General features: G+C 41.5%; 1 protein-coding gene across 1 annotated transcript in view; it reads left to right on the plus strand.

Annotated features, from left to right (window-relative positions):
* GRHL2 (grainyhead-like 2 (Drosophila)) overlaps positions 1 to 16,259 on the plus strand; it is a gene marked incomplete at both ends in the record, with an annotated part of 28,834 nt that extends 12,575 nt beyond the window's left edge. Inside the window, 3 exons of the mRNA XM_009868393.1 lie at positions 1,702 to 1,813; positions 7,070 to 7,164; positions 16,101 to 16,259. Of these exons, the coding sequence (XP_009866695.1) occupies positions 1,702 to 1,813; positions 7,070 to 7,164; positions 16,101 to 16,259 (366 nt within the window). The remainder of the gene's footprint in view (positions 1 to 1,701; positions 1,814 to 7,069; positions 7,165 to 16,100) is intronic.
* Between the last annotated feature and the right edge of the window lie 858 nt (positions 16,260 to 17,117).

Raw genomic sequence — 17,117 nt, forward strand, 5'->3', positions numbered from 1 at the left:
AGTACTGTAAAAATGTTATGGCATTAGTGAAAGGAACCAATGAAAGTCGACATGAGCAGTGAAGCAGATGACAACCTGTGTATTTCTATCATACATGAAGTTTTGCGAGACTGTTGCTGAAGAGAGGCAATGATTTGTAAACCTGAACAGCAGTTAATTTTTAGCCTGGTTCCCTCAGGACATGAGGCTGCTGATGGCATTTCGTTGTTGGCTGAAGCTGTTGTAAGACTTTTCTCAGCTCCTGAGAAGTCTCACTCTCTGCCGGTCACCCCTACCTCCTCCCTGTGTGGTTCCAGCTCTAGCGCTTGTACAGCTGAACCAGCAGTCAGGGGCTCACTGGTCTGGCTGCAAACCAGTCCTCATAAGTCTTGTTCATTGCACAGCCGTGTGAGTTTTGAGGCTGTGGCAGCAGAAGTGTGGAAAATGGAGAGATGGGAATGGAAAAGGAGAGATGAGACTATTTCTTCTGGAGAATGTACAGTTCACAGAAGATCGTGAAACCACACACAACTTCCGTGATCATGTTCTCTTTGCCAGGCCCCCAGCCAAGCGACTGTTGAATTTATTGCTGGTTCCATCCCAGCCTGACAGAGGGTCAAGAGGTTTTGAAAGTATTAAATCTGTACAAGTTCCATATAAGTGGTTTACAGAGGAAAGAGATTAATGCTGTCCTTGATGGAACAGCTACAATCTGTGCTGCCGCTGCACTGCATCAGGTGGCCAGTGAGCACATACCTGATGGGCAGCTGATGTGAAGATGCATAACTCAGGGCTCATCCACGGCATCATCCCCACGCGGTAGCTAGACACGGGAGATGCAGTGATGACGTTCGGCCTGTATAGGTGGAACAGTGAAGGTCATGGAACACGTGAGGGGTTATGGTGGTGATCATGAATCAGTTGTGATCCAGCTCCTTGGCTTATGAAACAACTTGTTTGTGTTTTTTATGAGCCTGGTGACTCAGGTTAAAGGAAGAATGGGAACAAAAGAGGATATTTAAAAGGCAATTTTTCCCTCTGTGATTTCACTTCAGTTTACCTAGTATGAGCATTCTTTCATTGTTTTGTGCTTTTTGGTTTGCTTGCCTACAGCAGGGCTTTTTTGAAAAGGCTTTATCGCTCTTGTGAAGTTTTGCATAAAGTTTCGATCTGTTTCCTTTGAATCGCACAGTTTAACAAAGGAATTCAGAACTTGAACTGAAATGTTCAGCAAACCTCAGTAAACAGTCATGAAATACATGTATGCAAGAGTCCTGCTCCTGAGAAAGATATTTGGACTGTGTACACTAAAACTAAGCCCAAGATCCATAACAACATGTCCCTTTACAGTGTAATGTCATCTTCCAGAGTGATAAGGACCCTGAACTCCAACACTTGGACCGGGATTGGATTGGAATTGGAGTTGAGGATCCTCTGACTTTGAAATGAACATTTTTTTACTTAAGTCTAAGTTAAATTTTATTTGGACTGCCAAGAATACAGTCCTAGGCCCTGCGATATTTTAAAACTACATTTTTTCTGTCCTGAGATTAAGTGCATTGCAATATTGGACTGCAATGAAAACCAGCAATCTTCAGCAACCCAAATACTGGGGGAGGGAGGTGGCTGGATGAAGATTAGAGGCATATGGGAGATTTTAATTTTTGTGTTCCTAGTTGTTGATTACATATTAACTAATGCAAGTTCTGTTGATTTTCTTAGAGCGTGGTCATGGTTGTTTTCAGCGAGGATAAAAACAGAGATGAACAGCTGAAATACTGGAAGTACTGGCATTCTCGGCAGCACACAGCCAAACAGAGGGTCCTTGACATTGGTGAGTGTTAAGAGGGTCTCCGAATGTTTGAGGGAAGACTGCAGAATGTGGGAAGCACTAGTACCTTGCATACGGATGCGGTGGGATATACTGGCAATGGCTGCAGGGATTGAACCACAGTTTTTAGCAAAGGCTCGTCCCTGCTAGGACTGAGCTGTGGGGTCTATGAAGCAGGATGGAGACCATACAGACTGAATGGCCCTGATGGTTGGACTTGATGATCTTGGAGATCTTTTTGAACCTCATGATTTTATAAAGAAGAGCTGCCCCGCACATGCATTTTGCTACTGGGAAGTCGAGGTTTGCATCTCCTCAGGAGGGGCAGATTGTTTGTTTCCTTTAGTTTTTCAAAGGCTGATCCACTCTTTGATCCAGCCCACATAACAGTTATGTTAGCTAATCTGATGTGTAAGTGCAGCCTGAGAGTGAGATGCCATCATTGTGATGACTGCGAAGGAGCGCACAGGACTCCTACACCCTCAGTTTTCGAGTCCTGTCGGTGTCAGAGAGAAGCGAGGGAGAAGCGAGCTCTCGTGTGCTCTGCTGAGAGACTTGTTTACCATTCATCCCGTCTAAGGTATTTACAAGCCCATTTCAGCCACAACTGCCCTATCCACATGCTTGGGAGGTTTTAGCAGAGGAAGAACACGTACCTGCTGCCAGGAGCCTGAAGTTGAAATCTGTGGGAGTGTCTAGACATCAAGCGCTTCTCCCCTCCCACGTGCAGTTTACACACAGCAGCATCTGCAGGGGATTCCAGTCAAGGGAGTCGGCGAGACGAAAGCAGACAAAGTCTATCTTGTTTTGACCGCCTGAGGGAACCAAACCATTGAACGGCAGGGCTCTCTTGAAGAGAGCACTGCAAGACCTCAGGAGTGATTGAAGAGAGTGATCAGGGAATCAGTCTCTAAGTCACCTACTCTGGCAGTGCCTTTTGACTTTCAAATGCTGCAGCCTGCATTGAGGCTGGCATTGTTTAAATTCAGGTGTATTTGGCCAAAGGAGCTCTTTCTGCATCTCCTCTCTGCTTCTTATCATCATAGTTCTGGCTGAACTGTTTCCCCCCCAATTTTTTTTTTTTTTGGTCCTTCAGGGTAGTTAAGGCAGTAAAATCTCCACCCCAGACCAAATGACTCCTATCAAGACACGTTAAAAGAGCAAGTACGCCACGTCACAGCTATTTCTGAAAGGCTGCCTGTTTTTTTCGTGCTAGTCCCTACAAGCTTGCAGTGCTAATGCTCATACCTTTGAAGGTATGTGCTGAGGAGCTCGTTCTGCTGCTGTGCCAACACCCTCTGACTCCACCGGGCTCGCGGCGTGCGGTCACATTGCAGTCCCCTTACCTGAATGAGTCAGATTATGATGCATATTCTGTAAAATAGTGTTCTGCAAAACAAGTGCCGTGCACGAGCTGCATGTTTGTCTGTGTTAGGATGTCTTTTATGTTTCCATTAGCCTGAGATGAAGTAGGTCTGTGCCGACTTTTGAGGCACTCTGGCACATATTCTATATTTGGACTGCAAACATAGCAAAGCCCAGTGTAGTGAGACTTACTGATATAGCACTCCTTGTCAGATCTAAGAACTGTAAGAGCACCTCAGCGCTTTCAAAAGAAAGACTTAGGTGTTGCTCAGTAGCATTTCCTTCAGAACCACTGAAATATGGCCTTAACTTTTACCAAGTACAGTGTTTCTGAAGTACATTTTATTTTCTTTGGGACTTACATTGTGGATATTGGGCTAATTAAGTCAGAACAGCTCCCAGCTACATTTCCCATAAAAACGTCAAGCTGCATTTAGCAAAATTGTTCAGTTTTACCACCAGGTGATCTAACTGAGCATCCAAACTTGAAGTTGACACTGGGTTTGGTGGGAGTAGGGTAGTTGAACCAGATAACCTTCAGGGATCCCATCCAAAGTACATTACTGTGTAGTTCTGTGAAGATTTCCCTTTACATTAATAATTCAGATCCTTGAAGGGCTCCTGTAAATGAATACTAGGTTACTGTGCAGGCCCTGTGGAGTTAAGAGAGGGAATTGGATATCTATGAGGGAATTTAGCACCTGCCAGGATATGCCCTGGAGAACAGGCAGTGCTGAAGATAGGAGTGTGTATCAGATTTGTCCCACCTTCAAGGTATGTTCTGGCGATCTGCTGGTAGCCCCACTTCTATTTTATTTTGGATTTCACTCCAACCATCAACAGTATGTAATGACTTGATCATGTATAAGGTTCCTTTGAAACTGTGAATAGCCATAAATCTGTGTAACCTGTTCCACAGATGTTTATAAACATTAATATTATAACTTAATGTTTGTAGCATATGTTTAACATCTGTGAATCCTTTTTTAATAGTTTATGAAAGCACTTTTAAGCTAGAGCGTGACTTCATCCTTAGCAGGCAGAGAATCAAATGAATTTGGGCTATTCTAGTTCTGGGGTCCAGCTACTCAGCCCTCAAGAACTGAAGTGACAACTCTGCTTGTGCTACTTTCCTTGGTGGCGCCTGTCTATCTGTCTGTCTGCTTTCTGGCGGGCAGTTACATCCTGGAGACTGGAGTGACTTGTTCCCTCACTGCAGATGCGCTGGAGTCGCTGCTTTCATTTGTTCTGTGTGCTGGCTGGTGCTCCTCCTGGGAGGCAGGGTGGTTGAATGGATTAGATGCAGTACTGGGGCTGAAGATGCATTGATATTACTAAGATAAGCATGTACTTACATGTAAGCAAGTCCTTAGTGCTTAAGGAATAAACCTGAGGACCTGAAACTTCTTAAGCAAGAAAGAAAGGTATTTTCCAGAATTCAGACTCTGTGCTGTTACTGAGCTTTCTGCAGAAGGAGGGAGGCACTTTCACAGTTTTTAGCAGGAGTGAGGGGAAAAAAAATTAAAAAGAGCTGATTTTTCCACTGTGCTGTGAGGTCATTACTTTTTCCTATAAAATAATGTCTTTTAAAAGAATACAGTACTAGATTGCAGCAGATACTGATTATCTAGAATCAGTACCATAATTTGACAAATACTGGAATAGATTCAAACGTGGACATCAAGAGGGAGCAAGAAGTTTTAGATTGGGGTTATTTGTGCTCCAGAGTCTTGCTCATATTTTTTTCTCAGGATAGTTTGTGTTATTGATGCACACGATACAAAAACTACTACAATGGTATGTAATACAAGCTAATGATTAGTGTTTAATGTTGGAATTTGCCATTGTTTAATATGCAGCTTACCCAACAAAGTAGAAATAATTTCTGTAGAGCTGTTTTCTTGCACATTGAAGAACCTCAGTTCTCTGTTTCTGGTAGCTCACAGCAGCAGAAGAGAAAAAAAATTGTAGTCACACTAGTAACTTCCAAATATCCTTGAAAGTAAATGCTTTCTTAATTAAATGAGGATCCTTTTTTAATTATCTTCAAATTGAGGGGAATAGGATGCATTTCTGCTTTTAAACATTGTGTCACATAGACACGCCATGAGATATGTGTATGGCAATTAAGGAAGCAGAGGCATGTGCTGGGGGAAGGGTTGGTGGGATGTCAGGTTCTGACAGTCTTTTAGGAGAAGAAAACATGTGTCTTTACAGGACAGTCTTTCCAAAGTGCACCTACACAGCACGCCCATATGCAGCAGTCAGCTGCACGAGGCACTTTTCTGGTGAATCATAAATTTAAGGGGTGGGTGGATGTGTGCACATGCATATTAAACTACTTATGTGTCTTCTAATTCCTCTCATTTGCATTCCCACACTGAATTTAGATAGTGAAGTCAATGACTTCAGTTAGAAAGGGGATCTGAGTTCACGGTGGGAAAGAAAAGCCTGCCTGTCCTTTCAAACGCCATGTTCACTTGCAGCATCACCAAATATCTTGTGCTGTTCCCATGGTCAGGACAGGGAATTTCTACTGCATCCAAAATCATTCATGTATCCCAAGCACACAGTTTCACTTGCCCAGTGAAGTGCCAGCATCTTTGTGTTTCAGAGGAGAGAAGAGTATACTGGTTGACTGCCTGAAATGTTAAATAATTCTCCTTGCAGCAACGGTTTTGTTATAAATGATTTTAAAACAGTTATTACCTAGAAATGATTTTTAAATGAATATTGAAACCTTTTGGTGTTCTCATTTTTAGAATACGAAAACATCTTCTTTCTATGCCTGATTATGAAACTCGAGAATCAGTGTATTTCTGAAGCACAGATTTGGGCAAACATTAGATCAGGCTTGCTGCATGATGTAATCTCAGACCTCTGGCACTGAGTCCAGTTACAGCCTTGGAGGGTTTCTAAGGAAATGTATACATCCCAAGGAGAGTTTATGCATTTGCCTGAACAATGTAGAAATTCCTTTAATCAAGCAGATTATCTCCTCACAAACCTGGTCTTTCCCATAATCTGTCATCAAAAAGAAGAAATTGTGTTAAGCTAGCTGGCAAAAGGAGAAAAAAAAGGGTTTATTCATCTTTTTGATATAAAGAAGACCCAGAAGTTGTCTTGTTTTACATGGTTTTCTGCCCTTACTGGTTTTGGGGGAGGGTTGAGTCATCTTTGAATTTTGGACTTACTTCCTCTTCTTCTGAGTTCCTTCTGCAATGCTAGCTTATTGATAGTATTAACAGGCCTTTAGACTGTACACACTTCAAAGGAAGGATCTTTGTGTCTTTGGTTCATTGTTCTGTGGGGAGGTTTTTTTTGGTTTTGTGTTAGGTTTTTTTGTGGTAGTCGTTTTGGGGTTGGTTTTTTTTTTTTTTTTTTTAGATAGAGATCCTATATCCAGTGCAGTAATTCCTTGGCAAGTTGAAATGACTGGGCAAGAAGTGTACACTACTGATTATTTCTTCTTGGCCTTTTAGAAAGCTTCTTTAGAATTAGTTGCTTATTTAATGTCAAGGTTTGAACCGTCCCTTTAAATGTTTAAATAGGTTCTAGTTAATTTTCCAGTTTTGGCCATTGCTTGGCCAGGCTAACAAATGCACCCACTTATTCCCGCTAGTCTCACTAATTCCTTTTTGCGAACAAGCAGTATTTTGCAAGAACATTAGCTAGTGATGACTATGCATAAGACTCAAGCTACAGTATATCACCTCTTTGCAATTAGGGTTATTAATAATTCAACATTTGTTTATGTTTGAATTCAACATTAGTTTGTGTTTTACAAGAGATAGTTTTGATGCATTAGACAACCCAACTGAAAAAGCACTATGAATTGTAAGAGAAAGTTCAAATCTTTCATGAGTCTCTTATTTTTTTTGTTATTTCTTGCAGCTGATTACAAGGAAAGTTTCAATACCATTGGGAATATTGAAGAAATTGCATTCAATGCTGTGTCCTTTACTTGGGATGTCAATGAGGAAGCAAAGGTGAGGAAAAACCACGCAGATGATATCCCTTTTTAAATCCATCCTTAGTCACTGTTCCACTTCTCTCCTTTTTAACAAATAATAAGAAGGGGAAGTGGAAGTGAGTGAGCTCAGTCTCTGAAAAACCAGGCAAACCGTGGTCGTTCATTGACCCGAGGGATTCTAGCCATCCGTAAGAGGAAAGACAGTATGTAAGGGCTGTTGGGATGATGTTGTGTTCACACCTGTATCACTGACAAAGAGCGATGTATTTCTGAGGAAAGTCTGCAGGGCTCTTGCAGTGTAGTTTCTTACTAGTGGCCTCGCAGTGATTTCCCATTTAAAATATGCCCAGCCTGAGAAACAGTAAAAATTCTTTCTTTTCTACTTGCAAAGTCAGTGCAGAACACAAAGTGAATGTTTTTTTTTTTCCCTCTAAATTACCAACTTCTTTCCTACACTATTAACATCTGCAATAATCAGTATTTTGTAAGCTATGACTTTGCCTTCTCTTGTGTTGGTACCATTATTTTCTATAGTGTTACAGAGGCTGTCGTTGCAATTGGGAATGAATGTATTTTCAAGGACTGTTTTTGAGGGCTGCTGCATCCTTTTGTTCATTCTTTCTCTCTCTCTTTTTTAATTTTTTTTTTTTTTTAATGGTCAAGTACCCTCAGACATGGGGTTTTGCATTCAGGGATGTAATTGCTGCAGTGGACCTAATAAACCAGGACAGCAGGGCACCTTAACAAGTTTCTTATAGATAAGGCTATCCAAAGGGTGGCAGAGTGTTTCAGCTGCCTGGACCAGCACAAGGGAAATGAAAAGCTACCGGTTATTCTAAGAAGAAGTTGGCCCCCGAAAAGCAAACAACAAGGGAAATAGGTTGTGTACAGTGAGTGGGGGTCATGTGAGACTCTCAGGGGCACAGAAATAATAAGCAGCAAACACTCTTGAGCTTATCAAATGCCTGATACTGCTTTTACATTGAATACACAATGCCTCGTGTTGAAGTAATGCCAAGCGTCTTTTGAATACAGAGACGTCTTCCTGCACGATTCCCCCCTGCACTTCTAGCAGAGCATTAGAGAGATTGCATCGAGCATGAAGTGGTAGCCTTAACACTCGCCGTCCTGGCTTGCTGACTGAAGGTGCTGAGGTTTGTAGTAACAGGGATTTTCATCTTTGACGCACATTTTAAAAGAATAGAGCCTAAAGAAAAGACAAGAGTTCTGAAAACCACCTAGCTCTTTTGAAAGCCGGCCTTGGTAAACAGAGTTGTTTTTGGGCCAGTTGCTATTTACTCATGTAAAGATTACATTCTTACCACTCTAGATGTTCTCCTATTATGTGATTTCGTTTCAAAATACAGTGATATGTTGTCCTCTGCAGTCACAAGAGATGACTGTTGCGTGCGTGTGATCGTTATGCAAGCAAGTATAGCAAATACAAGCTTGGGATGTCCAACACAATGGACTTTCCTAAGGACCTTTACAGAATTAGAATTACCAGGGCTAGAGCAAGGCAGTCTCAGCCCACCAGCAACTACCATCCCTACTGCTAGGGCTGGTGGTTCTTTAACATGTTTGCATTTGCAGCTGCAAGCCAGACTTAGCAAGACACCGTGTTGATCTTGGAGCAAAAAAGTCACATCCACTAGTGTCGGGTGTTATCCTCAAACGATTTGTTGCAATCTCACGCTATTCACGTTGCCCTTGCCTCGGATGCCAGAACATTAAGAACACAGCTCTTGCAATGATTGCTGGAAATACAATGTAGTACGGTTTTAAAATAAAGACTTTCTTATTGTTCCTATATTAAAAAAGTGTGACGAGAGAGATATTTAAGAAAGCCACTTGTATTTCCACAGGAAGAAGACATTAAAATGCAAATTGGCTTATGCATATTTATTTTGGGGAGTAGTTATCAAATATCTGATCTTTCAGGAAGCTTGAACTGCGAATGTCACGGTAAAAGTAAGAGGATTCATAACGTGCTTTAATATTGAGCTATCAAGCATAAATCAAGTTGTACCTGAAAGCTTATCACCATGCACTCAAGTGTTTCCCTCCCTGCACGTACACGTGTACACGTACCCACACGCTTCTTTTGGAGAGGTTAATACAATAACCAGTTGCACTGGATCTGGGGATTCCCGTAGGATGCCCCTGTGGTGTTTAAAAGCTGTGGACTCTGAAGCATCGTCACTAGAGGCTGTTTTTTCTCCAGCGATTACCTCATCCAAGAGAGATGAGAATTTCAAGGCATAATTACAGACTCTCTTTTCTTAAGCGTTTTGAACAATGATCTTTCAACTGGCTCCATTGTTTCTGCTCAGTGTTGTTTTCCCTTTTCACCACAATTTCAAGATTAAAACTTAACCTCACAGGCACAAAGACCTTTTTCTTCTGAGTCAGACAAAAGCAGCACAGAGCAGTTCTTTCCAGGGCCTCTGAGATGTGATGAAGCGTTTTGCTGGCCCAAGAAGAAATAAAGAAAACAGACCAGTTGCAGAAAGAGCACAGGTGAGCGATCATGAAAAAACAAACAGAAGATGCACAAATCGCCTCATCAAAAATCACCTAACCAGATATCCCTCTCTCTAATGGGAGACCAAATCCCACATGTAGGAAGACTTATCTGGAGCAGCAGATTTCTCACTTTCCTACTCCACCCGGAGGGCAACTGATTTAAAGCCAGATTTCTCCTCCTACACTCAAACAGAGCAGTATCCTCCTCCTGGAAGCCCTTCAGGATGAGCATGTAACTGAGGATGTGACAGCCAGATCTGCCTCCTTACAGTGAGCCTGTTAAGGGTTTGTAAGGCAGCATTGCAGTTTGATCTTACGTGGAAGAAATAGGCATTCAGAGGCCTCACTTCATCACCTCAGTAACGTGAAGGGAACTGAGATGTTGGCTCCAGCTCCCTGTGCTTGGTCCCTTGTCTTCTGACTGCTGCTTGGCAAAACAAGTCGATGGAAGAGAATCTTGTACAGCACATGTTGGGCTGTGGAATAATCTCACCGTTGCTTTCCATGGACTAAGGGAATAGCACCAAAGCCAGAAACACCACTCCATTAGTGTTTCCTTTGTTCTATCTGCTCAACAACAGCAGTCCCCTTGCCTTCTGGCAAAGCAGAGTTGTGCCTGGCACATCTTTATTTTTATCTAGAGCAACATCCTTTTCTGCTGGGGCCATTGTCTAGAGGTTGCCATGGGGCTTGTGGTTCAGAGCAGGATATAGGGAGATGAGGAGAAAGGTCTACAGCCACATCATATTCTTGCTTATGTTTCCTTGAGACAAAAATACTGTGCAGTAAAGAAGGAGAAGCAGGAAGCAAAGAAGACTTTTTGCACAGACCCTATTCTTTTCACTCCCTTATTTGCTTCTGTGTATAAATATGCAACATTTATGGGGAAGGTGATTTGTTGGCTCCTTTTGATTGAACCTTGATGCAATGTTTGGTATTTTTAAAGGAGTTATTTAAAAAAAGATGAGGAAACAAACAACAATTAACAAGAACTCTCTGGCTTTTTAACCATCTTTTAAAAGTCTTTTTAGGGTGTGCTAGAAGGTAGCTAGTTGCCTTGTTGTTGACCTGCAGAAGATTTTGCTACAGCATCTGGCTGACTGACAAAGTTCTGGTGGAGGCTTTTGAACAGAAAGCTCGGCTTCATTTTTGATAGATGTACACCTGCCTGCTGGCAGAAGTTAGATTGCAAGAAAGATAATTAAGAACCAGAACTCTCCTGGTCAAAGGAGAATATCTTTGTCATAAATCATACTAGCTTTTTTGAGATATGTCTTCTCTCTGATGAATACTTTGCTAATTTAAGATCATTAAGATTATGTTACTTCTGAAACAATACATTATTTGTATATTTTTATGGAAAGTACTTTTTGACCTTACACTCAAACGTGTGACTTCAGTGAACAGTTGGTAAAGAAAAATGTCACCTTAAAGCAAACAAAAAATACTTTTCAGTGGTACCAAGGAATTACTGATTTTTGCTAAGCCCCGCAATTTGGACATGTTGGCAGGTAGGTTATTCAGGCAGGTGCTGGCACATGCTTTTTCGTGTGTGCAGTAGTTGTGTGCTGTGCCGTTGTTGGGTATATTTGCGTGCAATCATTGTGCTGCTATATTTAACTGAAATGTAGATCTTTAATCCAAAGCATGCTGAAATCTCTGGGAACCTCTCCAGTTATTTAATGAGTTTTGGCATAGCCCATATGGTAATAAACTGTTTTCAATGAGTGAGTGATTTTCAGGATTAGGTTCTTAAATATTGCAGGCCAAAGTGAGCTATGATTCCAGTGGGCACAATGGTAAAATGAAACTTGTAGAGCAGCACAGTCATTAGCAGTGATGTGTGCTGTGACAAGCTATATTTCTTTAGTGTTGCTAGTGATACTTAGGACAGGTTTTGGCTAGTATAAGAATTATTTTGTTCTTAATTATTAATTTCCTTCCTAAGTTAACATCAAATTTCATTTAATTAGGGAGGAAATGAGTATTTTCTCTGCTCTCGAAATTTAAAGGTTGGAAGAAAAGATACTTCATTTTGGGGAGTTAGTACCAGGAGTTATGTAGGATTAGATTTGGCAGCTGCTTCAGTAAGCCATGCGTCTGAGTGCAAGCATGCATATGTGTATTGTGTGTGTGTGTATATATATATATATGCCAGATATGCATGCGCACACACAGAGATATATATATATGTATTAAAGAAGAGTTAACCTGTGGTAGCAAACAATGTTGAAATTTCAGTGGCTTGGTAAGTATGCATCTAGGATTCAAGGCAAATGGCATTTTTATGTAGTTGCTGGGGAGTGGTGTGGGTTGAGGAAGCTTCAAAAGAGTAGTGTAAACATTTGCTGAAGACATTTGTATTGAAATAAAACAAAGGTCTTACCTTTGTATGGGATTTATAAGGTAAACGGCTGGCAGGAGAAACTATAAAACCACACTTTTTGTGTATATGAGGAATGATGGGATTGGCATTAGTCATTTGAGAGACAAATCATTTAACTCTTTGTTGTTACATTCTGGAGGGATGAACGCTTTTAAAACAGGATTTTGTAAAGCCCATCAACCAGGCGTAGATTCTGTGCATTGCCGGTATTCAGTAGACAAATTGCTTTAAGTTTCTGACTTCGTGCTATAACGCACTCTTCCCTCCCTTCCACCCATGGTTCTTTGTGAGATGATGGGAGCCAGAAATGTAAATAGTCATAAAAGGCTTATATCAGAAGTTTCATAACTGTAGACCTATAAAGTGTATAAGCTAGAGACTGAAGCAAGAGTCACGTTGGCTGGATTAATGATAAAACGGGAAATGCATTTTTGAGTCTTGCTTTCTCTTAAGGCAAGTTACTGTATTTGTGCTTTGTACATCACTAATTAAGTTGCAGGATTTAACAAACAGTTGGTAATTCACATAATAACAGTTACACGTTGGAGAAATGCCTTCCTCGAAAGAGAGAGTGGTTTTTCTAGGCATGCTTTATAACAAACAGAGGAGTTGTCATTATCTTAGGCCACTTTTGAAACTTTCTCAGACACCAAATGTTTATCCAAATTAGTTTTTCATTGCCAGTGGCATGCCTGAGCTGGAGACTAGATGAGTGGAACTCTGTCATTAATTGCTCTAAGGTATGCTGACATTAAAAAAACTGTATTCCTGATAGCCAAACATTGCTAAATTTTAGTTTGCACAGAGAAAAAAAAAATAACGAAAACCAAAACCACTTTGTAAATGAATTCAGGTACAGCCATAGTCACATCCATTAAAATAGTTTGAAGTCAAGTGTAGACAGGGCCCTGGGGAAAAAGAAGCAGTGATATCTGCTCCCACTACTGTCATTCCTACTTAACTCTACATTTTCTAAAGTTGTAACTCTACTATGCAAGAGACCAAAGCAAGGAGGATCTGGAATCTGGGTGTCTTCCAAGAGAAGTAGAGCAGGACTTCTCTTATGGCTGTCCATGGGGTTTTGCTCCTTATCTCCCTGAGAGTGGGAGAACCTGCATTATGGACAGGAGCTGCAAAGGAGGGAAAGGTGAGGGTTGTTCAGGGCAAAGCAGGCCGTACTTGGCAGGTGGGTGAAATTGTTGCTGCTCAGAGCAGACAGCATTTCTTGGCCACTGCTTTGACGAGGTGAAGGTTTCTGGTCAGAGCAGGGGCAGAGAGAAGGAGGCTGTCCAGATGGTTCCCCAGGTCTGGTGTACTCTGTTGCACCACGGTGCTAAAACTGGTGCACATCCTCAGTCATGCAAATAAAAAACAGCAACCCAAAAATCAATTTAAGTAACAGAACTTATGCCCTCTTCTTCTTCCCTCTGCATACCACCCGTTTTCCAAATCCAAAGTCAGCATCGTGCTTTACATGGAAACTAATGGAATGTTATGTGGAGACAGAGAATTTTCCCCAAAATGAATGATCTGTGTTAATTCAAATCCATCTGTCTATCTGCAAGGTGCAAACGATGTGACAGAAAGTATTGTACACTTCATGTGCATGAACGTACAGTCATCGCTCCTCAGAGAGATCCTGATGTATTACAGTGTCAGGACAAGGATATTGAATCTTACAATATCAATCTATTATTCATGCTGAATAATCTGTTATTGGTGTATGGAGACTCTTGAAATGATAAAGTCTGTCTTCCCCAGCCGCTTCTACTCTGCTCTGTATTTCTGGAAGCAGCAGAGGAGATGACACACGGTGTAGTAGTTGATTTAGGTGAGCCAAGATCTTTTTTTAACTTCTCAGCTGAGTGAGCAGCATGAGATGCATGAAGTGCTGGGTAGATGCAAAGCCTGCACGTTCCCTCTCACGTTTTAACATGCAGTTTGGAAAATCCCTGTGCAGAAGTATGGACTAAAATACAGTGAGTCCAGATTCTGTTCTATGTCAGACCTCATTCCACTGCTCTGTGGTTCACGCACACTTTAACGCATTGTCCTGACACCGTAAAGGAGTCTGAAGGCAAATGAAAATTCTGGCTGTCATATTTCAAAGGCACATGCACCCTTAGCCACACTTACCTTTGGAGCTGGAGTAGACCAAGTTGTAATTTGAAACAGAAATAACGCTATCAGCTTCAAAATCAGAGTTTCACCTAAGGCCCTTCCCCACCTCCCTCCTCTTCCCGCAGTTAAAGTTCAACTATTTCATTTGTAAATGCAGCTCTGCGATACAATCAGAAGCAGAAATGCAGAGGGGCCATTAGCTCAGTCAGGCAAACAAGCTGCTCTGGCTCCATCGGTAAAAAAATCTGACTGTAATGTTAACTTGTGCCATCAGGGTAAAGTATCCCGCCCCCCCAGCCCTAATGGAGCCCTTCGTTATTCCCAGCTGCATTTCTCTTAGGGATGTTGCAGTCAGATCACTAAAACTGTGGTTTTCCCCGTACCTGTGGATCTGTTGTGCTCTCCCTTTCTGAATCTCCCCGGGGGCCTGTTGGCCTCTCTTCTGCCCAAAGAAGTGTGCATTAGGTCTATTTGAAAGACCCGTTTGAGATCTCTGCTGTCCTGAATGTGCTGGAGCGGGTTTCACACCGTCCTGGTTCAGGAAAAGGTACTGGTGGTTTTCTCTGTCTTTTTCCTTAGTTTACAAATTTGAGGTTTTTTGTCATTGTTTTTTTTTAAACTGAGAAAAAGTGAAAAGTATAATCAAGTTAATATATAATTGGCCCAAATTACTATGTAGTGCACATATTCCTCACTGGGAAGAACAACAGGATTTTATCCAGTGTCTTCTCTCAAGTTTCATGCATAGTATCCGGACTGAAAGATATCAATGATACTTCAGTTCCTGATGCTTGCTTTGCATCAGAATAGCCCTTGTGAGACTGGGGGGTGGCAGACCTTTTTCCCAGGCCCTGTGCAAACACATGGCAGATGAGACACACCTTGACCCATGGTGTGATGGAAGTCAGGGAGCACAACTGGTGGCTGTCAGTAGATGCACTTGGGCATAGAAGGAAAGCATGAGATGAATTTCTGAAGCAAAGGCAGGAATGGGGTTTGCCAGGAACTGAGGGCAGTGTCGAGTTGTGTGGATGCTATGTGGCAAAGGGGACTTTTGAGAAGAGGCAGGGTGTAGTTTTCTAACTGTTCAAGAAACTCCTTCTCACACTTGAAAGACAGAGGGAGATGCATTTTTGAAACTGAAAAAAGATAGCGAAGGACCCTTGAAGTGAAGATCAAGGATATCTGTTGATGTGCAAGGGGTACTGCTGATGAGAGTGTGAAGAGAATTTGTAAAATTTAAAGAAGGTGGGACTTACCTTGGCCACACTGAATTTAGGCTGTGAGCTGTCAGAAGATCAAGCCAGACCAAAGACAGGTGGAAAGGAACAATGAAAAGTGATCTTGCTGTGCATATATTAACAAACAGTGCAAACATACAGAGCAGGTTTGTTAGGGTGAAACAAGTCAGGGCTAAAGACCTGATATCCATGTGAGTCACATTTTAGCAGGTTTTATCTCAGATTATCTTTAGTCAGTTTCCACAGACTGAGCAACCATTAGCAGCCCGAGCACATGAGATGTGCTCCCAGGACACATCTTCTGGTCTGGCTCTTCCAAAAAGAATCCAGCTTGTACACTCTGAGCTCTCTAATGTGAACCAAAGCACGGTAAGTTGGGACTATCAAACGATTCACTTCAAATATGAGGTCCTGAGCCAAACTGAACATCGATACACACCTTAAAAAAGGGCACGCCTTGTCCTTCTTCCCAATGTGGCAACATCCTTGCTGGACTTAAGGAGGAAGTGGAGAATAAATGTGTGAATTACTACAGAGTGGATCATAGCTGAATTAAATTAATTTGAGGGCGGGGGGGATGGTGGTATCTGCTTTTATTTTCCCATTTGTGGTCATGTGTTTCCATACATTTAATAGTTGTTTGCACCATGTTTTAAAATTAATCTCTCTGGCACACAGATTTTCATCACAGTGAATTGCTTGAGCACAGACTTTTCCTCGCAAAAAGGAGTAAAAGGGCTTCCTTTGATGATTCAAATTGACACGTACAGCTACAACAACCGCAGCAATAAACCCATCCACCGAGCCTACTGCCAGATCAAGGTTTTTTGTGACAAGGTAAATGGAAAACAATTAACATGGATAGAGGAGGCACCTTGTTAGACAGTTTGTTACTGGTGTATTCTAGACCTAATGAAATGTTTTTTCTTCTCTTAAAAGGTCGTATTTCGTGGTAGAATTTGGACCAGCTATGTCACACATCAAACAGATTATCATGTAATCATTTTACTGCTTTGTAGCTTTGCAGCCTTTTTGGCCCTGAGTCCTCAGCTTTTGAGTAGTAGTTGGGCTATTTAAGGACAGCATGTTATAGATCATGATATAGGAATATCAAAGTCATGGAAAGCACAAGCATAAAGATCTTTACATGGAAAGTCAGTGCTGACCATAGGCTCATGCAAGTGCCAGTCTGATGATGGTACCCCTCTGGCTCTAGCAGCTAGGATTTGTAACATGTGAACCTTGTGGAGCCATCTGTGTTAGAGAAATGCTCCTTTTGGAAAGGCCTGCTAAGTTCTTTTTTTTGATACAGTGGAAAACAGTGAACAGCTGATTTTTTTTTTTTCCTGTCTCTTGATTACAAACCATTATTTTGGAAGCTTCAATGAGACCTTTATGTTGCTAGAACTTTCTTATTAAAAGAAAACTGCAAAAACATATTAGCCATTCCTGTTTTGTAGTTCAGTAACTATTATTTTCTGCCCCGCCTTTTTTTTTTTCTCACTCCTTTTACAAGATTTGGTTCCTTTCCAATGGGTTCCCCTACTCCCTTGTGAAAGCTGGCAAGATTTTTCAGCACCAAAATGTAGATCATGCCTGAATGAGTCTGGCAGTGTTATGGTCAGCTGTACATATCACTGAGTAGAAACAGTGGCTCAAAAATGTTATCTCTGCATTGATTCTTAGATATGCTTA

This window comes from Apaloderma vittatum, unplaced genomic scaffold (assembly GCF_000703405.1).
Source record: "Apaloderma vittatum isolate BGI_N311 unplaced genomic scaffold, ASM70340v1 scaffold19124, whole genome shotgun sequence".
Taxonomy (NCBI): domain Eukaryota; kingdom Metazoa; phylum Chordata; class Aves; order Trogoniformes; family Trogonidae; genus Apaloderma; species Apaloderma vittatum.